General features: G+C 39.3%; 2 protein-coding genes across 5 annotated transcripts in view; one reads left to right on the top strand and one right to left on the bottom strand.

Moving 5' to 3' along the window:
- BPTF (bromodomain PHD finger transcription factor) overlaps window positions 1-3518 on the top strand; it is a 91357-nt gene extending 87839 nt beyond the window's left edge. The window contains exons 31-32 of the mRNA XM_060252856.1: window positions 914-1100; window positions 2602-3518. Of these exons, the coding sequence (XP_060108839.1) occupies window positions 914-1100; window positions 2602-2638 (224 nt within the window). The 3' untranslated portion in view covers window positions 2639-3518. The remainder of the gene's footprint in view (window positions 1-913; window positions 1101-2601) is intronic.
- Window positions 3519-7466: 3948 nt separating this feature from the next.
- C13H17orf58 (chromosome 13 C17orf58 homolog) overlaps window positions 7467-24022 on the bottom strand; it is a 50046-nt gene continuing 33490 nt past the window's right edge. For 3 of the 4 annotated variants that reach the window (XM_060253468.1, XM_060253467.1, XM_060253465.1), the window contains 3 exons: window positions 11130-11213; window positions 9937-10128; window positions 7467-8617 (listed from right to left, as the gene is read on the bottom strand). In XM_060253468.1, coding sequence (XP_060109451.1) covers window positions 8427-8617; window positions 9937-10128; window positions 11130-11193 — 447 coding nt within the window. In that variant the 5' untranslated portion in view covers window positions 11194-11213 and the 3' untranslated portion in view covers window positions 7467-8426. The remainder of the gene's footprint in view (window positions 8618-9936; window positions 10129-11129; window positions 11214-24022) is intronic. The other variant, XM_060253466.1, reaches the window with a different exon arrangement.

The raw sequence follows: 24022 nt of genomic DNA, 5'->3' as shown, positions 1-24022 counted from the left end.
TTAGCTCACCATAATTGTCAATTTGGTTTTGGTTTTAACTTTGGGTAATACGGATTGTTTTTACCTGTTTTGTTAGTCTGCTGTGACCCACCCTGAGCCTGTTTGCAGGGGAGGCAGGATAGAAATCCCCATAAATAAATAAATAAATACTCTGCATGACTAAGAGGCAAGATTGTGAATTATTTCTCTCTGTCTGCTCCCTCTTCCCATTCTTACAACACCTACATTTCCTTTCAGCTGCTTTCTGCTTTCAGTTCTTTGTGCTTACTATGCTGGTTATAAAACTGGATCCTTTGTCACAGTTTGTTCTCTGTGTGCTGGATATGCACATGGGTGGCAACTAATTGACATATCTTAACAAGGTTCTGAAATGAAATAACAAGCAAGCTGCATATGCCAAATGAGCTACAAATTAAGCATGTTTGTATGTATTCTTTGCTCAGAGTAATTTAAGAAAGGGAAACAAAGGCAGGATTTTAAGAATGTCAACTTCAAGTGGTCTCTAATTGGAATGCAAGTGAGCTCATTAAATTCTCCATAAAGGAATCATGGCATCCTAAAAAGAAACACACAGAGAGAGAATATTCATAATTGTGCTTATCAGTTGCACAGAAAGAGGAGGGCAGGTTGGGGGTTTATTTCATTCTGTATGCTTTACATTGTGATATGTAAACTGTTTTCAGCCATGAGGAAAAGCAGGATATAAATATTTTAATGAATGAATGAAAGAAAATACTAATGGTCGTACTCTCTTATTCTATTTGGCTTCTCACCCTGCTGCATTACGTAACACCCTAAAGCAATTCTTAATAAAGTTTTAGTCAAGCAGTGTTTTGCCTGCATGTTTTTAAGGGTATAAGAATTGTATAGGTTACTGATATCTTGTTTTTATTACTATTTCCTCATTTTGAAGACCTCTCCACCATGGAGGAAAGAATACTAAACCGTTACTACAAAAAAGTGACAGAATTTGTGGCTGACATGACCAAAATTTTTGATAACTGTCGTTACTACAATCCAAGTGACTCTCCTTTTTATCAGTGTGCAGAGGTTCTTGAATCCTTCTTTGTACAGAAACTAAAAGGATTCAAAGCAAGCAGGTAAGCTACCCTTATTCCTAACACATATTTGTGAACATGGCATGGCATATGTTTTAAGGTCCTAGTTTTTAAAGTCTATTTTCTCTCAGATCCTTTGCCACTAAGCCAGATCTTTAAAGGAACAAAATAAGAAATGATTTCATTTCTGGCTGTCTCTGAACTTATCAAAAGCATCCTTGTGAAGATGGTTTTGTTCAGACCCATTGTATTATACTGAAAGAGGGGTTTTGCGCATTATAGGGATTATGCAGCTGAAATGATAAGTGGGGCAGAGCAGGAACTGAAGTTGAGTAGTTTTAAATTCTGTGGATTTCAGTTGAGCATTAAGTGGTTGCTAAAGACTATCCCATTGTGCAAGTTCAGTGTCTTGTTTTTTTCAATGGCATCCTTGGATTCATTTTAGTGGAAAAAATTCCATATCAGTTTTTGAGCAACTGGAGTCACTCCTTCCCCTTTCGAGGCTCCACACAAGGGGCTCCTAGTGATGTTTCTGTCTGAATGTTCTGGCTTATCCCCAGAAAGGTTTAGCAGGCTCCAAAGATGAGTTGCACAAAGCCTGGGAGGAGATACCATCATTGCAGCACCAGAAGCTACTGCTCACAGTGGTAGCCATAGTCTTTGGGAAGGTGGGTTTCCATTACCTTCAGGGTAGTTTTCCAAAAGAGAGAATGCACAGTGCAAGGGAAAGCAACAGTTGAGGTGACACTTCTTCAGAATGTCAGTCGTTCATTTCCATCCTTTATTTTATTACCAAGTTTTATTTGTATTTGGACACCACCTCCCATTGGTGCTTCATTTAAACTACACATGTTCATTTTTGCAGGTTGTGATAACTTTAGTGTGACCTTTCTAACTGGAGTCAGAAATGGATGTTTTGCTTACTTTTTCATTGAACAGTGTCAATCACTGTTTTTTTTTTAAATCCACATTTAGAATCATAGACTCATAGAGTTGGAAGGGACCTCTAGAGATTTGCTGTTGATCTGTAAAGTATTTACAGTTTTATGTGGAGGCAATAATTTTTTGCTAGCTGTAGTCTTTGAAAACAAGATGAATACTGTATCCATTTATTTAAGTTCAATAATATTCATAGAAGCTATGTAAGATCAATTATTTCCTTTCTATAATAAAAGCCATTAACCTACAAAATAGAATTTGCAAAATTCTAACAATTAGTGTTTTAAATTTGTGTTCTTACCAATAAATACACATTTATTCACAAGCTTCCCAAAGTTGTGTAAATTAGCCAGATATTATACATACATATTTTCAGTGATATGTGGGATTGGGGATATTCCAGTTGAACATCAAGTTTTTGTACAAAATCAAAGGTGTCTGTGTAACAGAAGATCATAGGTTCTTTCTCTGTCGGTCTACAAAACATAGAACAGCAACATGGCCACCTTCTCAGCTGAGTGACTGGCCCTTGGGATCTGCTTAGAGCAGAAAAGGTCCTTTAAATGAGGGATGCTTAATTGTTCACTTTTTCTGCATTCTGCAGGTCTCATAACAACAAACTGCAGTCTACAGCTTCTTAAAGTTTCACGTGTTACCCTAACACAAACAGCAAGAATCTGGTTGTCTGAAATTCTTTTTTTACATGGGAAGCCAGAAGTTATTAGTCAGGTTGTCCTGACAGCATCTTGATGTAAACTGCTTTTTTATCAGTCACATCAGATTATATTCTTGCCTGATTTTTGTCCAAAGGACAAAAGAATGAAAATCAGCAACATCGTGTTCTTGTCGAGGTCAAATTATGCTGTTGTAGCAGAAACAGGAGAACATTTTATTGAAGGACAAGAGAGAGAAAAAACAAGAAAAAGAAGATACAGTAGAATGGGGTCAAGTTCTAACTCCATGGAAATGCCACGTCCGTTCTTCAGTGAAGAAGCTGGTTTAAAGTCCACCCAGAGAACTTTTGACTGTATTTATTTATTATTGCAAAAGTACGCTTTTTTATTGCTGCCCTCATTTGTCAGCTGATTAATTTTTTTCTTTTAAACCCCCTAGCCCTGGTTATATGTAACCCATTCTGTATCTTACCATGATTCCTGTAGGTAAAAATACAAGATGACCTCTAGATGTCTTTTCTTTCTATGAAAGGAGCTGCTATGTACACATGTGCACAAACAAACTGGGAATCAACAATGAGTTTATCATTCATGGTAGATGAAAACAATTAAGCTTGCATAAAAGTTGGGCTGAAGTGGTCATGGACTACAGACATTTTTGTCTTGAATATAACAGTACAAGTTGTCATTTACTCTGCACCAGACTGATATGAGTAAAATCTATTTGAAGGTATCTTGTTTGTAAACATTTGTCAGATTCTAATTTTTTTCTTTTTGTATTAAAAATTCAAAATATGGATGTATATTGAAACAAAATAAATGGAGATCATTGGTCTCTCCACACATGTAGGTGTCTTTTGAATGTTCGCTGACATGTTTGTGAGATTTTTGTGATTTGTTCTGAAGTGTAAGTATCCAGAGATAGGAAGGGAGGAAGGAAAAGTGGGGAGGTACAGAAAAGCTCCACACATGATTTTACTTATTTTTAATGAACTAAAAAAAGTCTACAATGATGCCACAACTTTTACATTGATGATAAAGGAAATTGTGCAGGAACTTTCGTTGCCCATTGCTAAATGAAGAATAAAGAAGCAATGTGTTTCATTTGGTGTCTTCTGTACTGGGAAAGATGTATAAAATTAAGCCAACGAGGGAAAATGGGCTTGATTAGGGTGTGTGTGTGGTTTTTTGTTTTTTTTCACTGCTCTCTGACCAGTTGTTTGCACTGCTGACGACAGTAATGGGTACACCATAATCCAGCAGCAGTTAGTTTCTGTAGCTCTGTACCCATTTTGACTAGACTTTGCACTAATTCACGATTTTGTCCTTCAGTGATCTGGAATTTATTTGATTATGGATAAGCTTTCCTTGGGTGTAACCTCACCCTCCTATGCAAAAACCTTTTCTGTTACTTTCTTAAACACTGCTGTTGACCACAGTTTTCTTATAAGTACCGGCTCAGGTGTACAGATTATTTTGGATTAATTTTGCCTAAGAAAGCCTATGCTTGTGTATATAGCTGCTGTCATTTAACTGATGTGAAATCAAAAGGAAGTTAATTGTCCATTGTGAAAAGCGCATCCATTTATGCTTCTTAGAAACTAGACCAGGTGTGGTGGGGAGAGAACTGCATTTTAGAATATGTTGTTTTAGGACCTTTTACAAAAGTATGCTACATATTGTATGCATTATTGTTTATAAAAGAAGGAAAATTTTCAATTTTAACCTACAAATACTGTCTCTTCTCAGTATTTCTGTAATATTCGTACGTATGGCTGACACTGAAAAACACATATTGAGACAAGACATTTCCTACCCATAGGCAATAGATCACTGTTTTTAACAAATTGCGACAAACTGAAGAATAACTTTTGTACATAATAGGACATTTCATCCTAGAGAAATAAAGTAATGTTGTTGGATATCAGATTTGGTGGAGTTACTGAAGAAACAGTAGTTGTTTAGAATAATCTGTGTAGCACTAGGAATTGCCATACTGTGCAAAAAGTTCTTGGGAATTTTTCATATAAATAATTCTGAAATGAAGAAAATGCTACTTTCATACACTTTTTACCAAGACTCATCATTTTTTCCTACTACTTTGTAATATATAAAGACAGTTCTTAGCTGTATCAACTATGGTAATTTTTAGTTTTTTGAAAAGTTTTATTTATGAGCCAGTGTAATGTGTGTACATTTTAAATGCCACTTCTGTAAAAGGAATAAAGAAAATTATACTTTCCTCATTTTTTTAAATCAAACAAATGTGCAGAATATTTGCTTTTTTCCCCTTCCTAACCCTTTTATTCATTATTACAAAACTTTTAGAATGTTCACTTGATTGAGCCATGTTTTAGCATGAACACAAAGTGTCATGAACCCACTGAGGTTACTTCTTAATCACAGCTCCTCAGTCATATTGAAGAATTTCATGCTCCATGCCTAAATAGAGTTCAAAAGCTACCTAATGCTCATTTTGTTTTTATGCTGGATTAGAGTTTATTAATGGATGTTCAACTTGGAATGGTATCATCTTGAGCAGCAACAGCATGCTTATGTCAACCATGAAAAAAAATTCAACGTAGAGTGAAATTTTATAAATGGTCTTCTGAGGTAAAAACCCTGTGAACCTGACCCATGGGTTAGAGCCAACACAGAGGTCTCTCGCCATAGGAGAAGGCATTTCTACTCATTGAAGGGGGATATGCAATTTATGTGGATGGTTACGGGCTCTTAGATCACATCCCACACCATTCCCAAGGGTTCCTAACCCAACCCATTTTTTCTGTGATTAGAGAAGCTGCAGCAAGTAGAGTGAGATGGGAAGAAACTATGCCGTGTGTAGAACTTGATTTGCAGCCATCTCTCAACGAAGAATTAGAAATATATTGTAAGATCACAACCATTTAAAAAAACCCTTATTCTTGTTCATAGCAAATTGCTTATGAGTTCAAAAGGTTGTTCTATCTTTTTCCTAGTTTCAGTGCATTACTTACTTTTGATTTCACATAATAAACAGCCAATCTAAATTTTATTTCATTTTAACTTTAATTCAAAATCAGTGTGGTTCTCTTCTGAGTTATTGGGATATGTAGGGAAATTGTCAATTAAAACAAGAAAATTTCCCTGAATTCTTAATAGCATTTTGTGGATTTATTAAATATAACTATTGCAACTGTAGGAAAGTATATTCACTACTTTCCTTCATTTTAGGGGTACAGACTCTCATAGTAGGTTTGTGAAAATAACAAGCAGAATAATTTGCTGGAGAGATCTAGTCTAGGATACTCTGGGCAGTAGGATAAGTCACCCTTTATTTAATAATCCATTGACGCAGTGGCCATGAGCAGAACAAGGCTTAGTAGTGTTACTTTCCACTTTCATCCATGCATAGAAGGGTGGAGAAAGAAACATTTTTGTAAATACTTGTGGGAAGAATACTAGCTTATAACAGCTTTACACTTCCATTTGTAAAGGTGATTGCACAACTTTAGATTTTCTTCTTACGTGAAGAATGATATGTGAAATAGTTCCTCAATGAGTGTAAGGAATAAAAGGAAAGTTGTGTAAATATTAAGATGCATTATTGCAGCCACTAGTTTAGTTACATGGGAGATGCATATAACTGAAAAATGAAATTAAACCAAAACAAGCAAACTTTATAAATACAAATGTGTTTTGTAAGTAGAATGCCTGGATCTAGTAATGGAACCTGTTTGCAAACTTCTACAGTGCAGTTCACATTATCTTTAAAACTCATTTCTGGGTCATTTGTTTTCTGAGGTGCATGGACAGCTACTGTCATTTTGAGGCACCATCAAAATTAGTATTTGGAGAATTAAATGCAAATAGTGATGCTCTAACAGTTTGTCTTTTCTGCTTGTAATGGAAGCAATGGGGGCTGTTAATATGGCATCACAGGCATTCAGTCTTCAGTTAAATATAAAAATTAGTCTGAATAAATGGGAGACTACTCTTCATCATATTTAATTAGATTATTTTCTATATTTATGCACACTCCCCCACTCGTCGTCCTCCCACTCATCTGGACTACTGCCAGCAAGTTTCATTTTGAGAAAAATCCCTTCATTCAAGTTATCTCAGAAAAATTTTAACTGTGTCACCTTACTGTGATTGTCATTTCTCCCATAGTATGTTAGAAGAGCGTGACAGCTGCAGCAAAGAAACCATTTTAATTGTATTTTGCCAGTGTACAGTTGCAGTTTTTCCTAGGTGATTCCAGACAGCAGTTGTAATTGAATGGTTAAAGAATTTTATATCCTCATGCTTTCTCCATCTCTCATCAATTTCCTTGGTATTTTATTCCTACTCATCATTGCTCTCATCTCTGTAACTTGAGCTGAAACTCATTTTGAAGTGCCTGCACTTCCCATGTCATCCAGAACAGAGTGCCTTGACACAGCGTTGCAGATAGCTGTAAAAACTCTATAGACATTTTCCTTTAACAATGGCTAAATCCTGTGAATTACTGTTAATCATGTAAAGTCTGAACCTTTAGTATGTATACCTAGTTCTCACTTTATTCATTACCCATATATAAATGGCACTTTTAGTCAAAGATTTGTTTAAAACCTCAAATCTTTGAATGATTTGTTTTTCTAAGCAATCTGCTAATGAAACTGGCCAGCAAGCAGACATATTTGCATATTCAGTTCATGTTTTAAGTGCAATCACTAGATGAAGAACTTGTTTGCCAAAGATACTTACTCTGGAGAAAGAGCTATGCTACTTACTGTACTGCATAGCAGGGAATAATTATATTTAAAATTGAGGATAACTCGGAATATGCAAGTTTATTGTGTGGTCAAAAGCTGAAACACCAAGTCAGAGTGATTCCTCTGAATAAGCAAAAAGGAAAAGAAATGTTTTCCCCCCCAGTTGCAAATGCTTGCAGTTCTAAAGAAGCAACATCCATATAAATTAATGTAGACCGTGAACTCTAAAAATTAATATAGTATGTTTGGTAAACATGGACACTTGCCTTTTTAGTTTTACTGCAGCATTTAGCAGAATTTGAACCTCTTAAACACCATCTAAATTTGTTGTCTTGCATTAATTATAAAGGTTTGATTATTTTACAGAATGACAAATCATAGTTGCTTTCAGACTTAACATATTAGAAGAGTCTTGTTCTGAAGCCTATTAAATTGGATGTCTCAGTTTCAGTTTTAAGAAGTAGGAACGGATCTATTCAATAATGTAATTGCAGAGATGCACAGTATGATCTCTTAGTATCCCTACATAAAAAACAAATACGTATGTGCTTATTAGGAGGTATATAATATAACATTTCATCATGTCAATATTCGGCTAGGAGTTCAGCAAGAACTGTCTATAACATGTTGATTTTACTCTGCAAGAACATGCCAAAAAGCTAAGAGATTCAGCTTTTGATTAAATGCTCATCCCCCAGAAGTAATATGGTTAAAAGAAATATTGCTATAATAGCAAGAGTAGATGCCCATCAATGTTTACATTAAGAGTAAGAAATTCCTGCATAAAAGCTGTATGCCTTGAAATACAAATTAGTTTATTGCAGCATTTCTGTGGGCATCAAATTTAAGCAGTTCAAATCAAAGAAAACAAGTGCCTCTGTACCCTTTTACTTTTTGCCTTTAAGCAGGACTGGAAGACTATTTTTATAGAGAAGGTATATCAAACTGTGATGAAAGGGGCCATTTTTTCCCTGACGGAACAGCCCCCAAGCTGCTTGGTCTGTAGCTGCACTGCATCCTCATCTGCAGGTTTGGTGAGCTGCTGCTTGAACTTTCTGATCCCGCCTTTTGTTAAATCTTTTCACATAGCTACTCCCACTCCAAAGCAGCCCATCTCCAGGTCTCAGATGCCCTCTTAGATGCTCCTGCAGAGCTCTTGATAACTGCTGTCTTCTATGGTAGATTTTACCCATCACGATGTATCTGTTGCCTGCAAAACAGAAGTACCCCTGAGTAAGCCACTGTAGTGTAGTGGTTAGAATGTCAGACTAGGCTCTGGAAGGCCAAGGTTTGAATCCCCACTCTGCCAAGGAAGCTTGTGGGGTACCACAGGCCAGTTGTAAACATTCAGCCTCACCTACCTGACATGGTTGATGTGAGGACAAATGGAGGAGAGGACAATGACATAAACCCCTTTAGTTCCCCATTGGGAAGAGTGGCAGGATGTAAATGAATAAAGAATGTTGCAACAGTCAGTAGCTGGAATATAAAATATGATGTGATCCAACTATTAATATGATGTGATCCAACTATAAGCCTTTGGCTCATGTGCTTGACGTCTGCTAAAACTCTACAAACAGCTTTGGATTGTTTTGACTGGGATACAAAATATGGTTCCTTTAGGAGAAGAGCCCTGTTATCCATGCCTTCAGCAGTCACCGTTTCCTCGGTCTCCCTAGCTGTGGGATCCCTTGCTAACAACATATTCCATGTCATGTGACTCCTCCAACAGATTATGTTACTAAGTAGTGTTGGCTGCATAATAGAAACTGATGGAACTCATCCAAAAGGAATATGTTCCCAGTGTTACACCTGTAAATATACATTGTTGTTGTGGAGATCCAGTTTGGCGTAGTGGTTAAGTGTGCAGACTCTTATCTGGGAGAACCGCGTTTGATTCCCCACTCCTCCACTTGCACCTGCTAGCATGGCCTTGGGTCAGTCATAGCTCTGGCAGAGGTTGTCCTTGAAAGGGCCGCTGCTGTGAGAGCCCTCTCCAGCCCCACCCACCTCACAGGGTGTCTGTTGTGGGGGAGGAAGATAAAGGAGATTTGTGAGCCGCTCTGAGACCCTTCGGAGTGGAGGGAGGGATATAAAGCCAATATCTTCTTCTTCATCTTCTTCAAGTCATAACCTGCCTCATTATAGGAAGACAGCTTTATTCAACTTAAAGAAAGCTAAGAAATAAATACTTTGGGATGGATCCCATAAGGTGGTGCTTTGCTGCCAAATGATAGCATGGCATGAATCGGTAGCCAAATGATAGCATGGCATGAAATGGCTCCAAGCAGCTTTTCTTGCTGTCGTGAGTTTTGCTCTGTTTTCTGTACTTTGGATCCATCCCTTTGTGCATTATTTTTAAGCCTCTTTAGATAACTAAATGCTATTATACATATATCTGAAATGGCTTTTCAGTATTTTGGGGACCTTTTTGTCCTTTCATGTAAATTACATGGAAACCACCCCCTTCCTCCCCTCCCCCCACATTAGTAACCTGAACAAAGAGGATAAAAGGAAACAGGGTGTTACCAAGTTTGAAGTCGGGACAGGGTCTGCTGCAATATAAGGCATCCACAACTAGTATGTGAACGCGAAAGAAGAAGCCATCAGGGTTGATGAACAGACGATTAACTTTGTACAGTCCATTGGTGTTTACCAACATCACCACCAAGCGCATCCCTTTCTGCACCACGTTGACATCATGAACAATCCCATTCACCACTGTTTTGAAAAAGAAAAGGAGGGAATCTAGTGGGCTGCTGTTCCTTATCTTGTAATGATGTGAGGCCAGATGAATCCAACAGCTACTGAATAAAAACATTCATTCTCACTAAACTGTGAATTGTATAGTGGAAGAGAATTAAATAAGAAGCTCCCCATACCTGACAAGTTTATCAGTTGCAATCCTTGCAAAAAACCTAGGGCTTAAGTCACTAGATGTGACCCTACCCATAGCTGAACCCAACAGGGAGGCATAGCATTCATGCTACGTAAATAAAAAGCAGAATAAATCTACTGTTGTAAAGGACAAACATGCCTCTCTCTCAGCATGAGAGAAAGTTACGTATCTCTTATGGATGAAACGTAAAGCAGAAGGACAGAGTTAACAAATTTACTGCATGAAGGCGTATTTATTTCATCCTGATGCATCCAGATAGCTTAGTGTGAGCTACATTTAAGATGCTACATTATCTAAATTGAATACAAAGAATAAGGATGTTATCATCCTTTTAAAAAGTTACAACATATGACCTGCGCAGATGGTATGTTACACAATAAAATGTCAGAAGTCTAGATATTAGACCTGAGGAGAATACCACAGCAGCTCAGAGGGTGGCTGTGTAAAGTTACTCAGCATTTTCCAGAACAGTCCCAGGCACAGAAAGGCAAAAGATATGTGCAACTTTGCCTATATTCAATCACTGTACCCCCATCTCCCAGCATAGTAGCTCCTAGGTCCATTCAAAACCAACTAAAATCAGTCATTTAAAATCCACTTCTATATGGTGAGGCATACAATAGAATTAATTGTAATTAGCCCAGACTTTAGAAAAGGAGATACTTCTGTTGTGAGTGCCATGATAATGATTCCATGTGTGTACCTTTTAACAATGGCTTAGAGGGCCCCAGGCCAGGAAGGGAAATTGTATGTGTGGATAACAAAAACATGCAAAATGCCTAAACTATGCCTAGCCAGGTTTCTTGGAGCTGGATGAACTTACCAAATTCACTGGAACAGTAGGCCTCCACCTCCTCATGGTCCATCCTGCAATTAGTCAGACACATCTCTGTATTGTCAGCTTCATCTAGAACAAGAACCAAATGGCTGGAAGTTAAAGTTGTACTTACTCAACTGGAGGGAGCAGGGCTTTAACCATAAGAGGGCTGAAGCATTAGAGCAGACCAGCACATTAATGGCCATGTTCAGCAACCTCTCAGAAAGCTCCAGCTGGCCCAATACCTGCAACAATTCCTGCTATAATTATGCTGTATGTGTCTGTTGTTCCTCCCCTAACGGTTGTAAGACATCTTGCTGCTTGTTTTGTTTTGAGCATCCCATGAATGCACTGTTGAGCTTTTTGAGTACACCTATTAAGAGTCCTAAATTATTTTACTTTGTCTTCCTTCCTGTAGTTATTGAACAACAAGGACTTTTGTCATCTTGTAAAACTAAGAGCAGGTGCGGCTCAAGGCAAGTAAGTATAATTAAGATTCTCAACTAGTTTTCCTTCAGCTTGGAAAATTTCCCATAAAACTACAATGGCATAGGAAAAGAAGACTGACTCTTCCAAGTCAGGTACACAAGGAACTGACTTTTCTTTAAAAAAAAAAAAAAAGGCACAAAAAGCAGGGCAGCATTCTATTCATATCTGAAAAACAGAGTCTTGGGTTCCCACAGTAATTTTCTGCTGCTGGAAGAGATTTCCATCAGCTTAAGGAGATTGCTTTGCTTCTGCCCCCCCCCCCCCAATGCTACACTTGGGTGACTGGCAGCCTTCTGCAAAGGAAAAACATATGGGAAGGGAAGAGTTGGAAGACTGCAGCAGGATGGGAGAGGGAATGGCACTGCTCATATTCTATCACCTTAAATGAACATTCACTAAACCTAGTCTGTGTCAATGTTAGGGAAACTGCAAAGTTCTCAGCGAACCTATTCAACAGATTAATGCACCATGCTACAATCACATGTGAACTGAGTGGCCAATCTAGCAATCTGTCCACCATCCACCTTGAATAATAGTCGAACATCTTTACAGCCATGCAGTAGCTGCAGTGATGAAGTTTCATTTCCTTGTGATAGAATATAATCCTTGTGATAAAATCACCCTGTCTTCTTGCCGCAGGCAAGATCCTTCTGCCTAAGGCACTGGAAGGGGAGTTATTAGGTGGTTTCATTTTATCCGGCTTTAATCTATCATGTTTCACTTATTACCTGAAAACCTTCTTGAGCCAAAAAGAAAGGCAGGGTGCAAACATTTTAATTAATAAATATCAAGCATCATGGATAGTCTAGTCCAGGGGTGTCAAACTCATTTGTTAGGAGGGCAGGATCTGACACAAATGGGACATTGTTGTGTCGAACCATGCATGTCTTAAGATGTAATGCCAGACAGTAGAGATATAAATTTTATAAAGGACATAGACAAACAGAAAGATTTTTTTAACTTAAAATACAAATGGAAAGATGGGGAAATAGTGGGATTTTGCAATGCAATTAAAAAAAATAAAACTAAAAATATAAAATGCTCTCAGCCTGGGAAAACATTAAATGGCAAGGCATTGCAAGCTTCTTCACCCCCTCCCCCAGGGCCTATCAGATTGGCAATAGCTCTCCAGTGTAATATCCCCCTTTGGCTGTGGGTTCCCAAGTTAGAGTATTCACTAGGCACCAGTTCTCACATCCATTGAACATAGAAAAAGCTGACTAAAAGCATCAACCCTTTATGTGCAAGGACACAACTCCAGGAAACTTTAGCTGGCTGTAGGAACGCTGGGAAGTTACACTGCGCTCCACTCCATTGAAGCACATTGCAGCACAGAAAAAGTTGCAAGGAAAACACAGAGTGGATTTTCCATTCAGGTCTATGTGCCTAGAGACCTGAATGGAAAATCTGTTCTGTATTTTCTTTGCAGCTTTGTTTTCTGCTTTAGCCTCTGCAAAGACAAGGAAGAAGGAGCTTCAGAGCTTCAAAGGGTGAGGACAGAGGGGGAAGGGGAAGAATAGAGCCCTGCCTGCCTGATTAAAGCCTTGGGTGGGCCAATTTGGCCCATGGGCCAAACATTTGAAACTGCTGGTCTAGTGAGGAACTCCAAAGGGATCTGTTGAGGCTGGGTGAGTGGGCGTCAACGTGGCAGATGCGGTTCAATGTGGCCAAGTGCAAAGTAATGCACATTGGGGCCAAGAATCCCAGCTACAAATACAAGTTGATGGGGTGTGAACTGGCAGAGACTGACCAAGAGAGAGATCTTGGGGTCGTGGTAGATAATTCACTGAAAATGTCAAGGCAGTGTGCGTTTGCAATAAAAAAGGCCAACGCCATGCTGGGAATTATTAGGAAGGGAATTGAAAACAAATCAGCCAGTATCATAATGCCCCTGTATAAATCGATGGTGCGGTCTCATTTGGAGTACTGTGTGCAGTTCTGGTCGCCGCACCTCAAAAAGGATATTATAGCATTGGAGAAAGTTCAGAAAAGGGCAACTAGAATGATTAAAGGGCTGGAACACCTTCCTTATGAAGAAAGGTTGAAACGCTTAGGGCTCTTTAGCTTGGAGAAACGTCGACTGAGGGGTGACATGATAGAGGTTTACAAGATAATGCATGGGATGGAGAAAGTAGAGAAAGAAGTACTTTTCTCCCTTTCTCACAATACGAGAACTCGTGGGCATTCGATGAAATTGCTGAGCAGACAGGTTAAAACGGATAAAAGGAAGTACTTCTTCACCCAAAGGGTGATTAACATGTGGAATTCACTGCCACAGGAGGTGGTGGCGGCCACAAGCATGGCCACCTTCAAGAGGGGGTTAGATAAAAATATGGAGCAGAGGTCCATCAGTGGCTATTAGCCACAGTGTGTATGTGTGTGTGTGTGTGTATATATATATATATATATTTGGCCGCTGTGTGACACAGAATGTTGGTCTGGATGGGCCATTGGCCTGATCTAACATGGCTTCTCTTATGTTCTTATGTTCTTAGTCAGCTAATTACAAGATGAAAGGTGTCGTAAACCAAGTAATCATACTTTTTAGAAATGCCTGGCTGATCTGTGTTCTCTTTGTTTCTATAATTGGCTCTTTGTCACCAGTAAACAGACTGTGAGCTGAACCAGCAGGTGTTTGAGTAGTCCTAGTTAATTTGTGTATTAACTAAATTATCACTGCCATTCTGTTCTGTGCTCCTTTCCTGATTAAGTTTATTACTGCTGTCTGTTCCTAATGTTTTAATGTTTTGTTTTATTTCATCCTAGGAGTAAGGTTCCTTGTGAAGAAAAATACAATGGGCTCTAGAAGGAGGCTCTGGGCCACCCTTGCTGTCTTCCCACCACCCAAGTGCAGGCATTCATTCCCCCCACCCACCCGCTGCACCTCAAGGAGAGCTGATCCGTGCCATCTGGAGAGCAGTCATAATTCTGAGTGCTCTCCAGCCCTCGCGTGGAAATTGGCAACAGTGGTTCCCTATGAGGAAATGGCATTGTACCTGTCTTAGCTCCCATCTCTCCTCAAACTCCACCCTCTCCAGCCCCCACCCCTTAAATCTCCAGGAATTTCCCAACCTGGAGCTGGCAACCCTATCTCCTTCGCTTTATCTGCCCTTCTGAGTTCAGCTTTCTATCACCTTCCCCCCTCCCTGCAGCCTCTACATAGGAAAAGCAGTCTTTCTCCACTGTGTTTGTGGGGAGAACCAAAGCAGCCTACATCATTCTCCTCTCCCCCCTGTGATCTGAACAACAATCCTGTGAGGCAGGTTAGGATAGAAGTCTGTGACTGGTCCGAAATCACCCAGTCAGCTTCCATAGCAAGAACCTGGGTGTGGCAGGCCCCACTCTGAAACCCTAACTCATACACCATCCCCAACCTCCACCACAGAATCTCCAGGCATTTCCCACCAACCTGGAAAGGTATCACTAAAGGCCTCTGGGTGAGTGCCCCCCTTGCTGTCTTCCCACCCACCCAAGTGAAGGCATTCACTTCCTCCCCCCACCTCAAGGGGAGCTGATCTCTGCCATCTGGATTCCAGACAGATCTTTCTCCCCATCCTGAAGAAAATAACTGATTTGGAGGGTGGACTGTATGGCATTATATTCCCCTGAAGCCTCTTCCTTTCCTGATAAAAACCGCCTGGGTTGCCTAGGAACAGCCTGTGGCTAACACTTCCCAGGGCAGCCATAGGCTCTAAGAAAACACTCCCAGTGGGTCCTGGCCTTCCTGGCTATTTCTGTGACCCTTCGAGGCTGCATGTGCTGGGAGGCCTTTTGTGAGGCCACAGTAGCTCTGCAGCCCTTTCTGAGGCTGATTGACAGAGAGGACACAGAGAAGAGTTGGAGATGTGGCTGTCTCTGAGGGAAGACTGCTTTTGGCAGTTTGTTCAACATTCCTGGGGGCAGGGAACATTCCAGTAAGCGGGAGCAGGGAAGTTAACCAATGGGAGGCCAGAGACAGTGACTGGCATGGGCCAATAGTGTGTTCCCACAGTAACTACCTGAACTATGGTTGGTTGTGTTTTACTGACAGAACCAGCTTTGCTGGCTAGCAACAGCCACTCGGGCATGAGAGAGGAGCGAACAGAACCAATAGCACACAAGTAGTCTTAATTGACAGTTTGACAGGCCAAAGGCTGATACCCCACAGTCCTACTGAGCCCCAACCAATCAGGATGGTCAGATTTGCCACTACGACAGAAGAATTATTACATATATATATTCAGAGTTTTTTAATAGTAAAAGATAAACTTAAAAATTCAGTTGTTAAAATTCTGAAATTAATATTGTGCCATAAGTATATTAAGTAGCTAGTAAACTTTTCTTTCAGTGATTGGACATTAGAAGCTCTCCTTTTATATGCTGTCCCCCACAATTTCATTGTCTTCCAAAGCTTTTTAAACAATTTCTTTTTTGCTGATTTTGTTTGTGTTTTCCAGTCTCTGGCTAAGGTCAGTGTAGTAACTACTAAGAAAGTCAACACTAGTTCATGTAACTATGAATGAAAAGTTCATTTTCCTCTAGAACAGGGGTGTCAAACGTGCAGCTCGGGGACTGAATCAGGTCCCTGGAGGGCATCTATCAGGTCCCCAAGCAACTGGCTGTTGTCTGCTTCCTTCTCCCTCTCTCTTGCTTCCTTCTGCATCACTGCTTTCTTTGCCAGGCTTGCTCAACAGCACAGGAGATACAGACCAAAACCTCTATTTTCTCCATTGGCTCAAGTTCCTCCCTTGTGGAGGAAAGAGGGGGGGAGAGCTTGCTTTGCCAGGCTCTCTCAATTGCACAGCCGAGCTACTCTTCCTTCTGTTGGCTGAGGCTTCTCTCCCTCCTGGTCCTCTGTGTCAAGTACTGCACATTCTTCTCCAATCAACACACCTTAGTTTCATCAAAGGAGTTTACTGATATGCAAGACATGACATTCAGGCAGTGTCTTGCTAAAACTAAAGCTAGAGGGCTTTGCCCACTTACCGTATTTTTCGGACCATAAGACGCACTTCCCCCCCAAAAAAAAAATGTGGGGGGGAAAGTGTGTGCGTCTTATGGAGCGAAGGTACCTTCCTCCGGGGGGGCGATCCGTTGCCTCCGCCTCTGATCCCGGCGCTTCCCCTACGCCTGCCTGCCTGGCTCCAGCTTCTTCCAGCAAGCGCTTCCAGCAAGCGCCGGCTGTGGAGGGGGCAGCGTGCTTCCTCCATGCCTGTCTGCCTGGCTTCAGCTCTGATGCTTAAAGCAAGCGCTGGGATCGGAGGGCGGAAGGAGCGATCCTGGCGCTTGCTGTAAGCGTCAGAGCTGGAGCCAGGCAGACAGGCACAGAGGAAGCACGCTGCCCCCTCCACAGCCGGCGCTCACGAAGCGCTGGGTTTGCGGAGGGGGCGGGTGCTTCCTCCGTGCCTGTCTGCCTGGCTTCAGCTTTGATGCTTAAAGCAAGTGCTGGGATCGGAGGGCGGAGGGAGTGATCCTTCTCCACAGCTGGCGCTCGCGAAGCGCTGGGTTTGCGGTGGGGGCAGCGTGGAGCGATCCCAGAGCTTGCTGGAAGAAGCTGGAGCCAGGCAGGCGCGGGGGAAGCGCTGGGATCAAAGGCGGAGGCAGTGGATTGCACCCCAGGAGGAAGGTGCGTCCTATGGTCCAGAGCGCCTTATGGTCCTAAAAATACGTAAATATATCTGAGGTCCACCCATTACATAGTTCAAAAGCACCAAAACCCACCAATCCCCATCCCCTCCCCAGTATGTGTAATTCCTACCCCCAAGTTTCTTGAAGCAAGCTGTGAGCGTCTCTGTGAACTAGGTAACGCAGCCTTGAAAGGCTCATAGTGTCTAGCTCCAGGGTGAAGAGATACATGATGAGTTGCCTATACGATAATGTAGTATGTGAGAACAGGGAGACAGCAGCCAAGCAGGATCCTCAGAGGTTACTACAGGTTACAAGCAAATATACAAAGTATACATTCCCCAGCCCCAGTTCATGGCAAGAGGCACTCTTTGTTTAAAACCAATTTTAATATTTTTGCAACATATTGAAAAACATTTATCAAATATAAATTTCAAAATACTGATCAATACATTACAAAATTTCCACCTCCCCCCAGCCCTCTATTTCTTGACCTCCATCGGTGCTTAAAACAATTAAAAAGAAAAGAAAGGTAAACTTCACGCTTATAGAATCTTCTCTTCCTGTTTACCTTACTATAACATAAACCAAGACTATATATTGATTATTATTAAAATTAACCCTATATTTATCACATAGTCTAACTTCTGCTAAGTTATATATTAGATCAGAAATCCATGTTACCATTTTACCTTCCCCTTAAAAGTTCAGATAATATTGTCAAAAACCACTAAGTGTCTCTTGACTTCCATTGCTTTTCAACATATTTTGGAAATTTCTTCCAATCATCCTTAAAATTTTCTGAATTGCAATCTTTTAAGATTCTAGTAAGTTTATCCATTTCACTCCAGTGTGACACTTTTAAGATCCAGTCCCAGTTCTCTGGCATTTTATCTTGCTTCCACATTTGCGTATATAATGTCCTTGCAGCTGAAAGCAAGTACCACAACAATGTCCTATCTTGCTTCGGAAAACTTTCAATTTGTAATCCCACCAGAAAGATATCTGGTGCTCTCTTGATGTCATAACCGAAGATTTTAGAGGTCTCTTGTTACCAAAAGTTTGCCAAAAGTTTTTTGCTTTATCGCAAGTCCACCACATATGGTAGAAAGAACCTTCATGTTTTTTACATTTCCAACAGCTATCTGAAATTTGATTATTCATTTTTGCTAGTTTCTTAGGTGTCATATACCATCTATACAACATTTTGAAACAGTTCTCTTTTATGTTGTAACACGTCGATAATTTCATAGAGTTCTTCCATAGGTGTTCCCATGTCTCCATTTGTATTTCTTTGTTCATATTTATTGCCCATTTTATCATTTGAGTTTTCACTACTTCATCTTCTGTAGACCATTTCAATAATAACTTATAAACCTTTGAAATCAATTTTTCATTCCCACCCAATGGCACTTTTCCCAGTTCTGTTTGCTCTTGTCTTATTCCTGTATTTCTCATATCTTGCTCCACCAAATTTTTAATTTGTTGTAATTGGTACCAATTAAGTTTGTCCTGCAATTCTTCTGCCGGTTTTAATTCCACCTTGCCTCCCTGTATTTTTAGCAGTTGTTTATATGATAACCATTTGTATTCCTGTAGATCTAAGGAGAACTTTATGGCTTAATCCATAATGGCTTTCTCTCATCACCATATTTAGTATATTTTTTCCAAGTATTCAACAGATTTCTTCTTATGTAATGGTGTGAAAAAAGTCCATCCATCTTCTCCTTTCCATAATACATATAAGGATGCCAACCAAAAACATTCCCATGGCTTTCTAATGCCAATAATTTCCTGTTAAGCAAGGTTATCCAGTCCTTAATCCATACCAAACAAATTGCATCATGATATAGCTTAAAATCAGGCAGCTGGAAACCACCCCTTTCTTTCGCATCTGTCAGAATTTTCATTTTAATTCTTGGCTTTTTCCCCGCCCATAAAAATTCTGAAATCTTTTTTTGCCAATGATTTAATTGTTTATTATCTTTCGCTATTGGAATTGTTTGAAAAAGAAACATAATTCTTGTTAGAACATTCATTTTGATTGCAGAAATCCTACCCAGCACAAATTCAAGTTATTCCACTTTAACATTATCTTCTTCAATTTTACACCAAAGCTTTTCATAGTTGTTTTTGTACAAATCAATATTTTTCATCGTAATCACTACTCCTAAATATTTTACCTTTGAGGTAACTTCACATCCAGTTATACTCTGTAGTTCTTTCTGTTTGCTCAGTGACAGATTCTTGCTTAGAATTTTTGATTTTTCCTTATTTATATGGAAGCCCGCCAGCTCTCCATACTCATTGATTTTACTTAATAGCAAGGGTATCACTTGTAATGGGTTTTCATTAATGAACATCACATCACCTGCAAATGCCCTATATTTATAAGAAAAACCTTTCACTTTCAGACCCTCTACTTTTTTGTCCTCTTTAACTTGCATCAGCAAAATCTCTAACGTCATTATGAATAGCAATGGAGATAGAGGACAACCTTGTCTTGTTCCTTTGCTAATTATCATTTGCTCTGTCAAGTCTACATTTACACAAAGTTTTGCTTGTTGTTCTGTATAGATTGCCTTGACCATTTTTATAAAATCACCTCCCAATTTCAATTTCTCCATCACCACAAACATAAAGTCCCAATTAAGATTGTTAAAAGCTTTCTCTGCATCAGCAAAAAACAATGCTACCTCTTTTTCTGGATGCTTTCCGTAATATTCTACAATGTCTATTACTGTTCTGATGTTATCTGTTATTTGCCTTCTGGGGAGGAAGCCTGCTTGCTCCTCTTGAATAAAGATATTTAAGTGCTGTTTGAGTCATTCTGCAAGTATCCTAGCAAAGATTTTATAGTCATTGTTAAGCAATGAAATCGGTCTATAGATTTTAACACTTGTGGCATCTCTGTCTTCCTTTGGTATCCATGAAACAACTGCTTCCTTCCATGTATTTGGCACTTTCCCATCTTGTCTGATATTGATCATCAGTTTCTGGAGTTTCGGAACTAATACGTCTGCCAGTACTTTATAAAATTTTGCTGAAATACCGTCAGGACCCGGTATTTACATACCTAATTTTAATGAGGTAATTGCTGTTTCTACTTCAACTTTTTCAATTGGTTCATTTAAAGTTTTTTTCATAGTTTCTGTTAATGGCTTTACTTTTATTCTCTGCAGGTATGCTTCAATTTTCTCTTTATCTACTTGTTGGCCTTTGAATAGTTTAGCATAGTATTTGTAAAATCCCCTTTTAATTCCTGCTTGATCCACGATATCTTTACCTCCAACTATAATTTTATTAATAAATTTGTTCTCCCTTTTTTTCTTCATTTGCCACGCCAGATATTTCCCAGGTTTGTTAGCACCCTCAAAAGATTTCTGCTGCAGTCTTTTTAAGTTCCATTCCATCTCCTTATTCAATAGATGTCTCACTTGATTCTGTAATATTGTAATCTCCCACAAAAAAAAATATTTCCTGGTCTTTTTCTCAATTCTCTTTCTTTTTTGCCAATTTCTTTTTGTAAGGCCACCATTTGTTTTTCTTTATCCCTTCTATCTTTATTGTTCAATGTAATTAAAATTCCTCTCATTACTGCTTTATCCGCGACCCACACGGTTTGATATTTAACGTCCTGATTTTCATTTATTTGGAAGAATGCTTTAGTTTCTTTTTCAAGAGAGGCCACTATTTCTGTATTTTGCAGTAAGTCCTTGTTTAATCTCCATTTCCTCACTTTTTTCCTGTCTTTAGCCAACCACAGTAATGGATTATGGTCTGCACCTATTTTTGGATGAATCTCTATCTTATTTGTAATAAGTCGCAAATCTTTAGTAGTCCAAAACATATCAATTCTTGAGAAGGAGTTATGCCTTGCTGAAAAAAAGTATAGTCACGTACATTAGGATTGAACTTTCTCCATACATCTTCCAGAGTTTCTTGTTTTATTAGTTCAAAAAAATGACTTTGGCAGTTTGCCATCTGTATTTTTTCCCTGGACCTATCCAAAGAATTCTTAATAGTTCCATTAAAGTCTCCCATTAACATTATTTGGTCATATGTCAGTTGGTTTACTTGTTGCATAATATCTTTGAAAAAAGCATTCTTTGACCCATTTAGGGCATATAGTCCCAGCAACAACGTTTTTTTTCTCATTTATCAACACCACTGCAACATATCTGCCTTCACTGTCCTTAAAAATCAATTTTGTCTCCAATTCTTTTTTGATATTAAAAAATCACTCCTTTTTTCTTTTCCTTAGCCAATGAAAAGAATTCTTCACCCAAGGATTTGTTCCATAAACATTTGTAATCCATTTGTTTGATATGTACTTCCTGTAAACAGATTATATTACATTTTTGCTTTTTGATCCAATAAAATGTTGCTTTTCTTTTTTGCGGTTAATTTAGTCCATTTACATTCCAAGAAATTAATTTGTAATCCATATTGATTCTTCAATTAATCTGTATCTCCAAATTCTTTATTGTCCGCAAAAAACCTTTTCATGTCTTGAGTATCTACTATTGTGATTCTCAGTCTATTATACTCAAAGCTAAGGCCCTTAGGTAGAATCCATCTGTATCTTATTCCCTTCACCCTTATCTTGTCTGTCAATTTCTTAAATTGTCTTCTGTCACTTATGACCTTCCTTGGCAGCTCCTTCATTATTCTTACTCTGCTTTCCTCCACCATCATTGCTTTTTCAAATTGCTGGCTTAAGATCCTTCCCACCATATCTCTTGTAGTAAATTTTACTACCACGTCTCTTGGTAGCTTACATTTTCTAGCAAATTCAGAGTTAACCCTGTAAACATAGTCATATAAATGTCCCGTTCCCTCAGGGTCTTCTTCCATATACTCAGCAATTATTGTTGCAATGTACTTCTTTAAACCCTCTTGTTCATTCTCAGGAACACCTCTTAAATGAATCAAGTTTTCCATTAATTTGCAATCTTGTAGTGTTGCCTTCTCCTGCATCTTCTTAATAGTAACATCTTGGTCTTTAACTTTAGCTTCAATCTCCTGTGTCTTCTGCGCTATTGCTTGTGACTCTTTCCTGAGATCCTCAATCTCTTTTTTAATTTCTTTCTTGACTTCTTCAGCACTAGAGTTAATTTCTTTAGTTAATTTCTTCTCACTTCCGTTATCAAATCCTTCATCATCCTCCCCAATCTTGCCTCCATCGCATCCAGTTGCTCTTGAACTTGTTTTGCCATTTTTCCTTCCCCCAATGAACCTGATCTCAAACGTGTTACCGGCTTTTGATCAGACATCACTGTCCTCCCATTGCATAAAATAGGCTCTGATGTTGGCCTCACCAATCAGCAAACCAAGTACAGAGTTCAACAGATTAGGGCATGCCCTTTCCAACAAGCCCAAAATCGCCATCCTCTGAGCTTCCTAGCTCAAGATATTAATTTTTAAGGTTTATATAAAATCCAAAATGGTGGCCGCAACTTTTCCAAGCCCGTTTTTTAAAAAGTTTTCCTTTTTTCAATAATGCTTAAAACAATTTATATAATCCAAAGTGTTTCTCCTTTTTAGGATGATTCCTGCCAGTTTTAAAAACTTTTAAAGTCCCGTTCTTTATTTAAAAATATAAAACCTTTGACCTTTCTTTAATGGCTGCTGGTGTTTCTCTATGGTTTTTGGCTCTAGAGATGTCTCTGGAGGCTTGAAAATTCCCCTTCTTCCAACTTCTACTTCCTGACTCTCTAGCCGTGAAGTCTCATTCTCAATTATTTAAAGTCTCACGATAGTAAAATGTCACTTCCTGTTTCATCTTGAAGAACAGCAATTCTGTTATGTCGGGGGGGGGGTGTTTCGAAACCACAGGTATGTCAAACAACAGTTATTTTTCTGCACTTTCCAGCTTATCTTAAGTCCCAAAAGTCCCAAATTTACCCCCTTCTTCTTCTTCTTAACTTTATGCTCTCACAGTTAGTCCCAGATCTTAGTCTTTTAATTTTAAAAAAGCTTATTTCAGTCCTGGAGTGGTAGATAAGAATCTTTACCTTAACGAATGTCTATTTTCCTGTGCACCGATCTCTTCCCTTTCAGATGTTATTGTAATCCATAGAAAGTTGGAATTTGGATGAGCTTATGTCAAATTAATGACTCCGAAGACCCTTTGTAGATGATGGAATGCAATTCTGCACCGGAGGTTCTTGAAAGCAGAAAAGGAATCCCACTGGGGCTCCTCGTCTGCCAAAGTAAACCTCCTCAAAATTCTTCAAGCATGTCTTAGACAATTCCCTTTCTGGAAAAAGTAGGCAGTAGGCGTTGTAGTCACCTTTTATGCCCAAAACAAAGGATCTGGTCCGCTCCTCTTGAAAGAAGCGTGTCACCTCTCCATTTCCCAACCCCGGAAGTCATGGCAAGAGGCACTCTTGACACCCTGGGGAAGGAAGGAAAGAGCCAGAGCTTCCTTTGCCCAGTTCCCTGGATCCCATGGGAGAGATACAAAGAAAGCACCTTTAAGACCAATAAGTGCTAATGTTTTAAGCATGTTTTATTTTAAGTTAAAAAAATCTTTGAGTTTGTGTCCTTATAAAGTTTGTATCTCTGCTACCTGGCATTACATTTTACGACACACATGGCCCAGCCCAACAGGGTCTCATTTATGTCAGATCTGGCCCTCATAACAAATGAGTTTGACACACCTGTTCTAGGATCTTTCAGCTGGCGGTTGGTAATTTTTGCTGATTTCCTTCCTCCTCCCACTGCAGATTCTCACATCATGCCCAGCATTTTTCTGAGGGATCCTGGTTTCTTAAGTTGTTCCACTAGGACTCGCCAAGTGC

Source organism: Heteronotia binoei, chromosome 13, assembly GCF_032191835.1.
Source record: "Heteronotia binoei isolate CCM8104 ecotype False Entrance Well chromosome 13, APGP_CSIRO_Hbin_v1, whole genome shotgun sequence".
Lineage (NCBI taxonomy): Eukaryota > Metazoa > Chordata > Lepidosauria > Squamata > Gekkonidae > Heteronotia > Heteronotia binoei.
This window is presented reverse-complemented; position numbering and strand designations above follow the sequence as displayed.